The sequence below is a fragment of the Bos javanicus genome, chromosome 14 (genome assembly GCF_032452875.1).
Source record: "Bos javanicus breed banteng chromosome 14, ARS-OSU_banteng_1.0, whole genome shotgun sequence".
In the NCBI taxonomy this organism is placed as follows: Eukaryota; Metazoa; Chordata; class Mammalia; order Artiodactyla; family Bovidae; genus Bos; species Bos javanicus.
Genome location: NC_083881.1, coordinates 64,282,619 through 64,297,534, shown reverse-complemented (window position 1 = coordinate 64,297,534; position 14,916 = coordinate 64,282,619). Strand labels below are relative to the sequence as shown.

Here is a 14,916-nt window from a genome sequence, read left to right as displayed (position 1 = left end):
AATTACAGAATCAGATATAAATTCCAGAATTACAAAGCCTGATTCTTTTCAAAATCATGGCTTACTACACAAAGTTCTCTTATGACATAATTAATCATGATTCATTTTAGTATTAAAAATTATCAAATTAGATGCTGTAACCTTCAAAAATTCTCTGATACAATTTACCAAAGTGTGCAATTTCTGAACTTAGCTGGACTTAAACACCAAGATTCTCTGTGTTCCTATTCATTTTAGATTGCTATAAAGACTTCACTAAGGACCCATATTCTGAGTTAGGTGCTTGGTTATTAATATAAATACCACATTTAAATGAAAGGCTTTTTAAGTTTTCAGAAAGTAGAAATAATAGTCATGATGATTATAAGGAGGAACATATTATTATTTAGTGAAGAGCTTCCCAATATTGTAGCACAGCATGGTGCCTTCAAAGGGTTAAGATGTGGAGTCTCTCAGCCTTGGGGGAACTGGCAGAGCCTGGAGCTGTCAGAGGGCCAGGCTGTTGGAAGGGACAGTTTTTTATTGCAGCCTCTTCTGTTTGACCTCAGGATCATTTTCTATATTTGTAAGAATCTTAAAATGGGTCTAGTTTGCACAATTGCATTCTAAATTCTTCCCCTTGAAGAATGTGTCATAATCAGAATGCCACATGTTAAAAAAATATAACTTTTATTTTGGTAAATTTTCAGCTCTTCTGCGCCGTGCCACCACATATAAGCATCAAAACAAGCTCCAGGAAGCTATAGAAGACTTGAATAAAGTACTGGCTGTCGAACCTGATAATGAGTTGGCCAAAGTAAGTACAGAAAGCAATCCCTCACCTAATTCTATAGTTTGCTTTTTCTGGGTTTATGTTAAGATACCAGCCTTGCTGGATAAATGATATTGAGGAATGAATAGGACACAACTTTAAATAGTAGATACATCTCAGACACCCCCCGGTGTTAACATGTATTTGAAGTGAAAGAAAGCAGACTCTTAAATTGTCCAAAATCATTAACCTACTCCTAAAGGATAAATAATTTTCTCTTTCCTACAGCATTGTAGGCAATCCTTTTCTCTGAGCCAATTTCAGTTTATTATGCAGGGTGGTGTAGAAGTTCCTAGTAGGATTAGGCATGAGCTTAATGGCCATAAAAGAGTGTTTCTTCCTTTAACTTGTATGGTAAGCATAGCATCATTGACAGTAAACTGACTCAGATATGTACTTAGGGGATCTGTGTTCAGACCTAGAGAGTGGAGGTAAGTGTCAAAAACTATGAAGGGTCTGAGACTTTACCCTATTTAAAACTTACAGGACTCCTGGGTCAGGCACAGAAGACTGTTACTCATGGCACGGCAAGCCAATGAGCCAAGGCTTCCCTGTTCATCACCAACTCCCGGAGCTTGCTCAAACTCATGTCCCAACATCCATATTTTATAATGTTGTTGTTGTTCAGTCGCCCAGTCATGTCCAACTCTTTGCGACAGTTTGGCTCCTGGAGTTTGCTCAAACTCATGTCCATTGAGTTGATGCCATCCAGCCATCTCAGCCTTTGTTTCCCCCTTCACCTCCTGCCCTCAGTCTTTCCCAGCATCTGGGTCTTTTCCAGTGAGCTGGCTTTTCATATGTGAAGGCTGAGATAGTTGGATGGCATCAGCTCAATGGACATGAGTTTGAGCAAACTCCAGGAGATAGTGAAGGACAGGGAAGCCTGGAGTGCTGTAGTCCATGGGGTCACAAAGAGTTGGACATGACTGGGCGACTGAACAACAACAACATTATAAAATATGGGTGTTGAGTTTTCTAAATGTGAGACCCCTCAGCTGTGACACAAACCCACTGAGTGTGTAGTACCTATCTGGGCCTTCTGCTGCCCCCATGGAACTTGGTGGTCAGGGTACCTGACATAAGCTTGAAGCTCATGTCTATCGAGTCAGTGATGCCATCCAACCATCTCATCCTCTATCATACCCTTCTCCTCCCACCTTCAGTCTTTCCCAGCATCAGGATCTTTTCAAATGAGTCAGTTCTTTGCATCAGGTGGACAAAGTATTAGAGCTTCAGCTTCAGCATCAGTCCTCCCAGTGAATATTCAGGGTTGATTTCCTTTACGATGGGATACAAGTAAATCTGCCAAACCTTTAAATATTACTCTTTAAAAGCATGTGTAGTATGGTTTCGGAGAAGGCAATGGCACCCCACTCCAGTACTCTTGCCTGGAAAATCCCATGGACGGAAGAGCCTGGTAGGCTACAGTCCATGGGGTCGCTAAGAGTCGGACATGACTGAACGACTTCACTTTCACTTTTCACTTTCATGCATTAGAAAAGGAAATGGCAACCCACTCCAGTGTTCTTGCCTGGAGAATCCCAGGGATGGGGGAGGCTGGTGGGCTGCCGTCTATGGGGTCACAGAGCAGACACGACTGAAGCGACTTAGCAGCAGCAGCAGCAGTATGGTTTGATTTTTATAAAACTTTTTGGACATGTCTGCAAGTTTATATGCATACAAACATATATAGGAAGATGATCATCAGAATATCAGTAGTTTATCTGAGAGGCGAGATTGCAGATAGTTTTTTTTCCTTTTTTATGCTTGTTATACTTTAATTTTTTTATAATAGAAATATATAATTATAATCAGAGAAATCAATGAAGTTGTTTGAAAAGAAAAATAAAGACCACCATAAAAAGCTTCATCTTAGTTATCTTTATTCACTTTTCAATATCTTCATATTATTACCTGCAAGAATAGTTGTATTTTTTACTAAAGAAAAAATTTTTCTTTAACATGGTGATTATGTTGTAGAAAACCTTGTCAGAGGTTGAAAGAGATCTGAAAAATTCTGAACCTGCATCTAAGACTCAAACCAAGGGGAAAAGGATGGTTATTCAGGAAGTAGAAAACTCAGAAGATGAAGATGAAAAGGACAGTGGAATAAAACATGAAGATGGCAGTGGAGATAAGAGTAAGACATCTTTTCTCTTTCATTTATGCAAAAGAGCTATCTTGTTATATGATTAGCTGGTTCAAATTTTCTATTCGTACAGAAATTCTTAGTCTACCAAACTTTTTATAGCCTTTACCTTGTAAATCCACAAGCAAGTTTTTTCTCCTTTTTCTCAATACAGCTCATCTTTTTTTCTTTTATTATTGAAGTATAATTGACTTATAATATTATGTTGGTTTTGGGTGTACAACATGTTTCAATAATTTTATATATCATGAAATGATCAGCATGTAAGTCTAGTTAAAATCTTTTCCTTAATACAATCTCTCAAACCTATTTTTCTTCATAGTCTGAGATCTTTTCTAATACTCAGTTTAATTCCTGATTATCACCTTTACATACAAATGGCTGCTTGTTTGTCACCAACCATTTGTAAGTTAACCTTCAATCAATCTCTGAGATGATTGTTTTATGGGTAGCTGCTTAGTTTCAAACAAATATGTTGACTTCAGAGGGGTTATATACCTAAAAATGAATGCACTATTGCTGTACATGCCTCTCTCCAAAGAAATTTTTTAAAAATACGCAATTTCACTTTTGATGTAATTTTTTTTTTAAAAAAGAATCTAGACTATATAAATTTTCATCTTCATAATGTAAGACAATGAAAGTTATATCAACTTTAAGTGAAAAAATCTGCCTTTTCACCTGACCAGAGCAAGAGGAAGTTTTTGTTTCTTCTTGAGAACTCCTGAGCAACTAAGGGGGAAATGTCAGTGTTGAAAATCATTCACAGGTAAAAATCAACTTTAAGTAATTTGACAGAATATTTTAATTTTGAGGGAGAAATATAAAATGTTCAAGTCATTCAACTAAAAACAAACAAAAAAAAACACAAGGAGTATAAGTTTTTGGTTGTTTTTTTTTTAAGTGGCAAAAAATATAATGTAAAATACATACCTCAGGTTAATATATGACCGGTTAAGCTAGGATGAAGACAAAAGCACAGAAAAGGAGGAGGTGAGAGAAGCGGAGACAGAGCAGAGCAACTGAGAGAGGATAGGAAAGAAAGTGAGGGCACCAAAGGGAAGAAAGGAGACTTTAAAGTAGGCAGCTCTTCAAGGACTGAGGTGCACCTTTTTAAGTAAGTTCTGGCAACAAATGTTTTTCTTAGGGTTTATATGTAACAAGATAATTAGCCAGCATTTTGCATTAAAAAGAGTTAAAGTCTTATCTGAAACAATATCAGGTCAGATCAGTCGCTCAGTCGTGTCCAACTCTTTGCGACCCCATGAATCGCAGAACGCCAGGCCTCCCTGTCCATCACCAACTCCCGGAGTTCACTCAGACTCACATCCATCGAGTCAGTGATGCCATCCAGCCATCTCATCCTCTGTCGTCCCCTTCTCCTCTTGCCCCCAATCCCTCCCAGCATCAGAGTCTTTTCCAATGAGTCAACTCTTCGCGTGAGGTGGCCAAAGTACTGGAGTTTCAGCTTTAGCATCATTCCTTCCAAAGAAATCCCAGGGCTGATCTCCTTCAGAATGGACTGGTTGGATCTCCTTACAGTCCAAGGGACTCTCAAGAGTCTTCTCCAACACCACAGTTCAAAAGCATCAATTCTTCGGTGCTCAGCCTTCTTCACAGTCCAACTCTCACATCCATACATGACCACAGGAAAAACCATAGCCTTGACTAGATGAACCTTTGTTGGCAAAGTAATGTCTCTGCTTTTGAATATGTTATCTAGGTTGGTCATAACTTTCCTTCCAAGGAGTAAGCGTCTTTTGCTATTATTTTACAATTATTTTTAAAATTTACATATAGTAAAAGTGGGCTTCCCTGGTGGCTCAGTGGCAAAGAATCCGCTTGCCAATCAGGAGAACAAGTTCAATCTCTGGGTCGGGAAGATCACCCAGAGAAGGGAATGGCTACCCACTCCAGTATTCTCGTCTGGAGAATTGCATGGACAGAGGAGCTACAGTCCATGAGGTCACAAAAGAGTTGGACACTACTTAGCAACTAAACAACAAAAACTACAATAGTAAAAATGGACTTTTTTGGTGTGCAGTTCTAACATGTGTATAATTTCGTATAACCATCACTGCAGTCAGGATACAGAACAATTTCATCACAAATTGTTGACCAAAAGAAAGTATTCTTTCTTTTTTGCTTCCCTTTTAGCCAAACCCTCCCCTCACCCCAAGCCTTGGGTAGCCATTGATCTATTATCTGTTCTTACAGTTTAACTTTTCCCGGAAAGTGACATCAATGGAAACAGAGAATATGTAACCTTCTGCAACTAGCTTCCTTCACTCAGCATAATGTCACTGAGATTCATTCATGTAGCTGCATGTATCTTTGATTCATTCTTTTTTTATTACTGAGTAGTACACCTTTACATGGGTATATCGCTGCTTGTTTATCCCTTCATTTGTTCAAGGGCATTTGGGTTTTTTTTTCCCAGTATTTGGTATTTATGAATAGATAAATACTAAGATTTAAGATTTATCTATTCATAAAATATGCTACTAAGATTCATGCACAGATTTTTGGGTGAACATATGTTTTCATTTCTCTAGGGTAAATACCAGGAGTGAACTGTGAGTCACAGGGCAAGTGTATGTTTAACTTTACTAAAATCTTCCAACTGCTTTTCCAGAATGGCAGTACCATTTTTCATTCCCATGAGCAGCATTTTCATTTTATTCCCATAAGCAGCATTTTTCATTCCCATGAGAAGCATTCCCATGAGAAGTATATGGCTTCAACAGTACATGAACTGTGAACTTCCAGATGTTCAAGCTGGATTTAGAAAAGGCAGAGGAACAGAGATCAAATTGCCAACATTCTCTGGATCATGAAAAAAACAAGAGAGTTCCAGAAAAACATCTACTTCTGCTTTATTGACTATGCTAAAGCCTTTGACTGTGTGAATCACAATAAACTGTGGAAAATTCTGAAAGAGATGGGAATACCAGACCACTTGACCTGCCTCTTGAGAAATCTGTATGAACAACAGATTCATAACAGCAACAGTTAGAACTGGACATGGAACAACAGACTGGTTCCAAATAGGAAAAGGAGTATGTCAATGCTGTATATTGTCACCCTGCTTATTTAACTTACATGCAGAGTGCATCATGAGAAACGCTGGGTTGGATGAAGCACAAGCTGGAATCAAGATTGCTGGGAGAAATATCAATAACCTCAGATATGCAGATGATACCACCCTTATGGCAGAAAGCTAAGAACTAAAGAGCCTCTTGATGAAAGTGAAAAAAGTTGGCTTAAAGCTCAACATTCAGAAAACTAAGATCATGGCATCTGGTCCCATCACTTCATGGCAAATAGATGGGGAAACAATGAAAACAGTGACAGACTTTGCTTTTGGGGCTCCAAAATCACTGCAGATGGTGACTGCAGCCATGAAATTAAAAGATGCTTGCTCCTTGGAAGAAAAGTTATGACCAACCTAGACAGCATATTAAAAAGCAGAGGCATTACTTTGCCAACAAAGGTCTGTCTAGTCAAAGCTATGGTTTTCCCAGTAGTCATGTATGGATGTGAGAGTTGGACTATAAAGAAAGCTGAGTGCCAAAGATCTGATGCTTTTGATCTGTGGTGTTGGAGAAGACTCTTGAGAGTCCCTTGGACTGCAAGGAGATTCAACCAGTCCATCCTACAGGAAATAAGTCCTGAATATTCATTGGAAGGACTGATGCTGAAGCTGAAACTCCAATACTTTGGCCACCTGATTTGAAGAAGTGACTCATTGGAAAAGACCCTGATGCTGGGAAAGATTGAAGGTGAGAGGAGAAGGGGATGACAGAGGATGAGATGGTTCAATGGCATCACTGACTTGATGGACATGAGTTTGAGTAAGCTCCAGGAGTTGGTGATGGACAGGGAAGCCTGGTGTGCTGCAGTCCATGGGGTCGCAAAGAGTCGGACGTGAATGAGTGACTGAACTGAACTGAACTAAGAAGCATATGAGAGTTCTAGCTGCTTCACATTCTTGCCAGCATTTGGCATTTTATGTTTAAAAATATTTTTAGCCATTTGCTTAGGTGTATGGTGGTTTCTCATTGTGGTTCTAATTTGCATTTTGTTGTGGTTGTTGTTTAGTTACTAAGTCGTGTCTGACTCTTTTGCAACTCCATGGGCTCCTCTGTCCGTGGGACTTCCCAGGCAAGAATACTGGAGTGGGTTGCCATTTCCTTCTCCAGGGGATCTTCCCTACCCAGGGACTGAATCCACGTCTCCTGCATTGGCAGGTGGCTTCTTTGCCACGGAGCCACCAGGGAAGCCCTACCCAGGGTTTGGTATTACTTAATTGCCTTTTCCCTTGCTAAATGTTAATATTTTCTTTCTTCCTCACTTGTAAGGAATTTTGTACTGTATATTAGCAATTCTTAATATTATTATATGTGATTTTCAGTTTTGTTCAACTCTGATGTGGAACTTTTAAAATCTGGTTAGTTTTGGGTAACAGTTTTCCTACCTAATTCTGTGAACTATGGTTCTATTGTCAATTTATTTTCAAAACTTTTGCAGTGTTATCTGAATCTGTCCCACTTGTGTACCACCCCATGACCACCTGGGGTCTGGGCAATGGTTTCCCCTGTAAAATCACTTCTCAAAAATTTTGGTAGAATGTTTGAAGTTAGATTTATGCATATGGATCCCCTGGCAGGCAAGCTCATTTCAGATACAATTATAAAATTGTTTTTTTAAGTTCCCTCCTCTCTGTGATTCTTCCCTACTCTTTGTGGCTCTCAGAGGTTTTTCTTCCTCTTCCTCTGGCTAGAAAACAACAATTTAATTCTACTGTACACATCCCATGACTATGCGCCTCTAGGACTGAGCAGCAAGAGGAAAGAAAAAGAATGGGGATATCCTAGGGACCAGTTTCTCTGACCAGCATAAGAGTTCCTCTCCCCCAAGGTTTTAAGTATCTACTTGACTGCCGCTGCCTCTGCACTTGCTAATGCACTGTTTGGGCACTGGGACTGGAGAGAAAGGAAAAACAAAACAAATGGAATAGGGAATTTCCCCATAGGGGCTAAATATCTTTTTTGTTGTTGTTGTTTTAAAAGATAAATAATAGAGGGCATCTCCTAAAGCTATTTCCTTCCATACCCAGCAGACTGTTCTGGGTTTTAAACTGCCATTGAGCCAGGATAGGAAATATCAAAGAAAAGAAAATGGAGAAACTGACTGCTGTTTGGGGGGTATTTCCAATTCTAGTTCCACCCCTCATCAGCCTGCTACCGTTTTATTTTCAGTGTCCTCATATAACTGCTCCATGAATTCTGTCCAAGGTTGTTAGTTGTATTCAGTGTGAGACACAGGGTGGAGTTTATTTACTCCATATTGACAGGAATCACACTTCTCATTACTTTTTTTGACCAATTAGCACCCATGAAGAACTATGAAAGTGCTTTACATATAGTTTTTCACTTAATCCTCAAGGAAGCGATTAATTATCCATACTTAAAGTATTTGCCTGTAATGCAGGAGACACGGGTTTGATCCCTGGGTCGGGAAGATCCCCTGGAGAAGGAAGTGGCAACCCACCCCAGTGTTCCTGCCTGGAGAATCCCATGGACAGAGGAGCCTGGTGGGCTACAGTCCATGGGGTTGCAAAGAGTTGGACATGACTGAGCGACTAACACACACATAGAGATTAGGAAATGGAAGCTTAGAAAGGTTGTTTGCCACATTTGCACAGATTGTAAGTCACGTGGATAGAATATGGCTTCAAATGTGTGAGATTCCAAAGTCTGTCTCTTCAAGATGGTTGTTAGATGCCAACTAAGGCCCAGGGACTCCAGCAGTGCCTTTGGGCGGTGTGCTGACTGACGCCTAGTGCCTGGTGAAGGTTTGTGTGCTCCGTGAGAACCAATGGTGGGAGAACTAGGGCACCCGGCATGTCACCTGGCCACGTGGAGCAGCTGAAGGGCATGTCCCTGCTACTTAGGGCCTGACAAAACGTGGTTCACTGGAGAAGGGAATGGCAAACCACTTCAGTATTCTTGCCTCGAGAACCCCATGAACACAATGAAAAGGCAAAAAGATATGACACTGGAAGATGAGCCCTCCAGGTGGTTAGGTGTCCAATACACTACTGGGGAGAAACAGCTCCAGAAAGAATGGAGAGGCTGGGATTAAGCGAAAATATCACTCAGTTGTGGATGTGTCTGGTGGTGAAAGTAAAGTCCAGTACTGTAAAGAATGTTGTGTAGGAACCTGGAACGTGAGATCCATGAATCAAGGTAAATTGGATGTCGTCAAGCAGGAGATAGCAAGAGTGAACATTGACATTTTAGGTATCAGTGAACTAAAATGGATGGGAATGGGCAAATTTAATTCAGATGACCACTGTATCTACTACCATGGGCAAGAATCCCTTAGAAGAAATGGCGTAGCCCTCAAAGTCAACTAAAGAGTCTGAAATACAGTACTAGGATGCAGTCTCAGAAATGACAGAATGATCTCTGTTCACCTCTAAGGCAAACCATTCAACATTACAATAATCCAAATCTATGTCCCAATCACTGATGCCAAAGAAGCTGAAGTTGACTGGTTATATGAAGACCTATAAGACCTTCCAGAACACCAAAAAAAAAAAAAAAAGATGTCCTTTTCATCATAGGGGGCTGGAATGCAAAAGTAGAAAGTCAGGTGATACCTGGAGTAACAGGCAAGTTTAGCCTTGGAGTACAAAATGAGGCAGGGCAAAGGCTAACAGAGTTTTGCCAACAGAATGCACTGGTCATAGCAGACACCCTCTTCCAGCCACAAAAGAGACAACTCTACACATGGACATCACCAAATGGTCAATACTGAAATCAGATTGATTATATTCTTTGTACCTGAAGATGGGAAAGCTCTATACAGTCAGCAAAAACAAGACCTGGAACTGACTGTGGCTCAGATCATGAACTCTTTGCCAAATTCAGACTTAAAGAAAGTAGGGAAAACCACTGGACCATTCAGGTATGCCCTTAATCAAATCCCTTTTGATTATGTGGTGGAAGTGATGGATAGACTCAAGGGATTAGTGCCTGAAGAACTATCAATGGAGGTTTGTAACACTGTACAGGAGGTAGTGACCAAAACCATCCCCAAGAAAAAGAAATGCAGGAAGGCTAAGTGGTTGTCTGAGGAGGCCTTCCAAGTAATTGAGAAAAGAAGAGAAGTGCAAGGCAAAGGAGAAAGGGAAAGATATACCCAACTGAATGCTGAGGTCCAGAAAATAGCAAGGAAAGATAAGAAAGCTTTCTTAAGCGAACAATGCAAAGAAATAGAGGGAAACAATAGAATAGGAAAAACTAAAGATCTCTTCAAGAAGATTGGAGATACCAAGGGAACATTTCATGTAAAGATGGGCACAATAAAGGACAGAAACAGCAAGGCCCTAAGAGAAGGAGACGAGATTAAGAAGAGGTGGCAAGAATACACAGAACTAGACAAAAAAGGTCTTAATGACCCAGATAACCATGATGGTGTGGTCACCCACCTAGAGCCAGACATCCTAGAGTGTAAAGTCAAGTGGGCCTTAGGAAGCATTACTACGAACAAAGCTAGTGCAGGTGATGGAATTCCAGCTGAGCTATTTCAAATCCTAAAAGATGATTCTGTGAAAGTGCTGCACTCAATATGCCAGCAAATTTGGAAAACTCAACAATGTTCTAGGACTGGAAAAGGTCAGTTTTCATTCCAATCCCAAATAAAGGCAATGCCAAAGAATATTCAAATTACCAATAATTGCACTCATTTCACATGCTAGCAAGATTATGCTTAAAATCCTTCCAGCTAGGCTTCAGCAGTACGTGAACTGAGAACTTTCAGATGTTCAAGCTGGATTTAGAAAAGGCAGAGGAACCAGAGATCAAATTGCCAACATATATTGGATTATAGAAAAAGCAAGGGAATTCCAGAAAAACATCTGCTTCGTTGACTACACAAAAGCCTTTGACTGTGTGGATCACAGCAAACTGGAAAATTCTGAAAGAGATGGGAATACCAGACCACTTTACCTGTCTCCTGAGAAACCTGTATGCAGGACAAGAAGCAACAGTTAGTAGCCGACATGGAACAACGGACTGGTTCAAAATTGGGAAAGGAGTACGTCAAGGCTATATATTGTCATCCTGCTTATTTAACTTATATGCAGAGTACAACAGCAAAATGCCAGGCTGGATGACTCAAAGCTGGAACCAAGATTGCTGGGAGAAATATCAACAACCTCAGATATTCAAATGATACCACTCTAATGGCAGAAAACTTAGAGGAACTAAAAAGCCTCTTGATGAAGGTGAAAGAAGAGAGTGAAAAAGCTGGGTTAAAACTCAACATTCAGAAAACAAAGATCATGGCATCCATTCCTATCACTTGGCAAATAGATGGGGAAAAAGTAGAAACAGTGACAGATTTTGGTGTTTTTTTTGGCTCCAAAATCACTGCAGAGGGTAACTGTAGCCACAAAATTAAAAGATGCTTGCTCCTTGGAAGAAAAGCTTGTCACAAACCCAGAGAGCATATTAAAAACCAGAGACATTACTTTGCTGATGAAAGTCCATATAGTCAAAGGTATAGTTTTTCCAATAGTCATGTACAGATGTGAGAATTGGACCATAAGAAGGCTGAATGCCAAAGAGTTGATGCTTTCAAATTGTGGTGCTGGAGAAGACTCTTGAGCGTTCCTTGGACAGCATGGAGATCAAACCAGTCAGTCCTAAAGGAAATCAGTCCTGTATGTTCATTGGAAGGACTGATGCTGAAGCTGAAGCTGCAATACTTTGGCTACCTGATCCAAGGAGCCGACTCATTAGAAAAAGACCTTGATGCTGGGAAAGATTGAGGGCCGATGAAGAAGGGGGAGAAAGAAGATGAGATGATTGGAGGGCATCACCAACTCAATGGACATGAGTTTGAGCAAACTCTGGGAGACAGTGAAGTACAGGGAAGCCTGGCCTGCTGCAGTTCACGGGGTTGCAAAGAGTCAGACATGACTTAGCGAATGAACAACAACAGCAAGAAAGTATAGGTTCCATAAAACCCAGGCTGAACATCACCGGGCTGTCCTGTGAAAGAAACAGGTAGGATTTGGTGTTTATCCACTCTTGTGCTGATGCTGTACCAAGAACTCTTATCAGAGTTTGAACATATGTTGAGAAACAAGTGAGTTAAGGACTAATATTGATTTTGATTTAAAAAATGGGCAGAGGAACTGAATAGACATTTTCCCAAAGAAGACTTTCATTTGGCCAACAAGTACATGAAAAGGTGCTCAGTATCATTAATCATCAGGGAAATGGAAAGCCAAACCACAATGAAAACCTCACTCTGTGTGAATGGCCATCATCAAGAAGACAAGAGATCACAAGTGTCAGCAAGGATATGGAGAAAAGGGAACTCGTGTACACTGTTGGAATATAACCACTATGGAAAAGAGTATGGTGGTTCCTCAAAATATTAAAAATAGAACTATTTTCAAATTTTTAAGTAAAAAAATTAAAAATTACATTTTAACTAAAAAAATTTAAATATGATTCAGCCATCTCACTTCTGGGTATATGTCCAAAAGAAATGAAATCACTGTCTTGAAGAGATATCCATTGTTTATTGCAGTATTATTCCCAATAGCCAAGACATGGAAACAATCTTAGTATCTACCAACAGATGAATAAGTACAGAAAGTGTGTGAAACAGACACAGACACAGATACACACACACACTCAAAAGGAATATTATCCTGCCATAATATAAAGGAAAATCCTGCCATTTTTAACAACGTGGGTGGAACTTGAGGATACTATGCTAAGTGAGGCAAGTCAGAGAAAGATAAATATTGTATGATCTCACTTATGTGTGGAATCTTAAAAAAGCCAAATTCATAATAATAGAGACTAGAATGGTGGTTGCCAGGTGCTGAGGGTTGGAGGTATTGGGAGAAGTTAGTCAAAGGGTATAAACTTCCAGTTATAAGATGAGTAAGTTCTGGGGATTCAGTATACAGCATGATGTCTATAGTTAACAATACCTTATTATATACTTGAAAGTTGCTAAGAAAGTAGATCGTAAATATTCTTACTACAAAAAATATAGTAGTTTTGCAAGGTGAAGGATGTGTTAAGTAACCCTATTGTGGTAATCATTTTGCAATATATATATGTGTATCATGGAGAAGGCAATGGCACCCCACTCCAGTACTCTTGCCTGGAAAATCCATGGACAGAGGAGCCTGGTAGGCTGCGGTCCATGGAGTCGCTAAAAGTCGGACACAACTGAGCAACTTCACTTTCACTTTTTACTTTCATGCATTGGAGAAGGAAATGGCAACCCATTCCAGTGTTCTTGCCTGGAGAATCCCAGGGATGGGGAAGCCTGGTGGGCTGCCATCTATGGGGTCACACAGAGTCAGACACACTGAAGCGACTTAGCAGCAGCAGCAGCAGCATATATGTATCAAATCACACTGTACAACTTAAACTTATACAATGTTTTGTGTCAATTGCATCTCAAAATACTAAAATGCCTTCTTCACAATTAGAGATAAACAAGAGAGGGCTAATCAAAAAATCTGTAATACACATGGTGGTGGTTTAGTTGCTGAGTCATGTCTGACTCTCGCTACTCCATGGACAGTAGCCAGCCAGGCTCCTCTGTCCATGGGATTCGCCAGGCAAGAGTACTGGAGTGGGTAGCCGTTCCCTTCTCCAGGGGATCTTCCCCACCCAGGAAACGAAACTGGGTCTCCTGTATTGCCGGCAGATTCTTTACCAACTGAAGTACACGGGAAGCCCGTAACACACATGGTTCCATGATTAAAAATCTGAGTCAGGATCGTTGTAGTGTAATATCGCTTATCAGATTGATATGTTTCTGTCTGAGTTAGGTGGTTATCCCTAAGGCAAGTCCCATAGAGTAGCAGTATTCAGATCTCCAAGCAATCAGAGCTTTAAGAGGACCATTTCTGATCCTGGCATTCCTGGCCCTCCATAATCATTTGTAGATTAGGGAATGCATACAAATACACAAGATTCAGAGAACAAAAATGTCTTATAGGAAGGATAGAAAATTTTAAATTCCCCTTTCTCAGGAAAGCAAATCAGGATTAGGTAGATTAACCTTAATTCACAGCTCAAAGAAACGACTGCAGTTTTTTGCTGGATTCCTCCCCCACTACCCCCATTCTCCTTATGCATGTGTCTATATGAATTTTTTTTACTGTTAAGATTTAAGTGTGTATAAAATTTTAATGTATGTTTTCCTGTCAAGTCCTATATTTTTGGGTTTTTCTATATTCATAAAAAATCCCAAGATATATTAAAAAAAAAAAGATTAAGTAGATTAAATGGCTGGAAGCCCAGTAGCGTTGCTTTGAAGATGAAATAAGAACAATGGAACTATCTTATATTCATTTTTACCAAGTTCCATTGTTAGATAACATGGACAGAGAGGTCCTGAAGGCTTGGACAAGACAGGAGAAATCCAAGTTACTTTTAGGAAAATAATGTGAAAGCCCAGAGAGAGGTTATCAAGTTGGAATCTTTGCTGGTGGTTCCCCTCCCACCACATTCCAAGAAAGAACCCTCAGTCATTATGGGGTATGATGCAAGGAGCCCTAAATACCATGGGAAAATGCAGCAATTAGTGTGTTCTAACCTCAGGTGATAATGCTGCTCCCCTGCGGGCTCCACCTGGGTTGGCCAGGCCCAATTCATCCAGACTGAGGTACAACGTAACCAATGGGTTTAATTTAACAGCGGACAGCTACTGAGCACCTACTCTGTGTCAGGTACTGAGATAAGACAATTGATAGGCTTTCTTCACCTGTCCTTCTAAGGACTCCCAAAGCTGATTGGTTCTGGGATTTGAATTCCTGGGCTTTCTCGGAAGCTTCCCTATTTTCATTTTCTTTCTCTAGTAGAGGGGGTGTCCCAGTGGTAAAGAATCTGCCTGCCAATGCAGG

General features: G+C 40.2%; 1 protein-coding gene across 2 annotated transcripts in view; it reads left to right on the top strand.

Moving 5' to 3' along the window:
• Positions 1 to 14,916, top strand: part of SPAG1 (sperm associated antigen 1) — a 90,896-nt gene that overhangs the window by 37,167 nt on the left and 38,813 nt on the right. For both annotated transcript variants that reach the window (XM_061438355.1, XM_061438356.1), the window contains 2 exons: positions 690 to 796; positions 2,792 to 2,951. In XM_061438355.1, the coding sequence (XP_061294339.1) occupies positions 690 to 796; positions 2,792 to 2,951 (267 nt within the window). The remainder of the gene's footprint in view (positions 1 to 689; positions 797 to 2,791; positions 2,952 to 14,916) is intronic.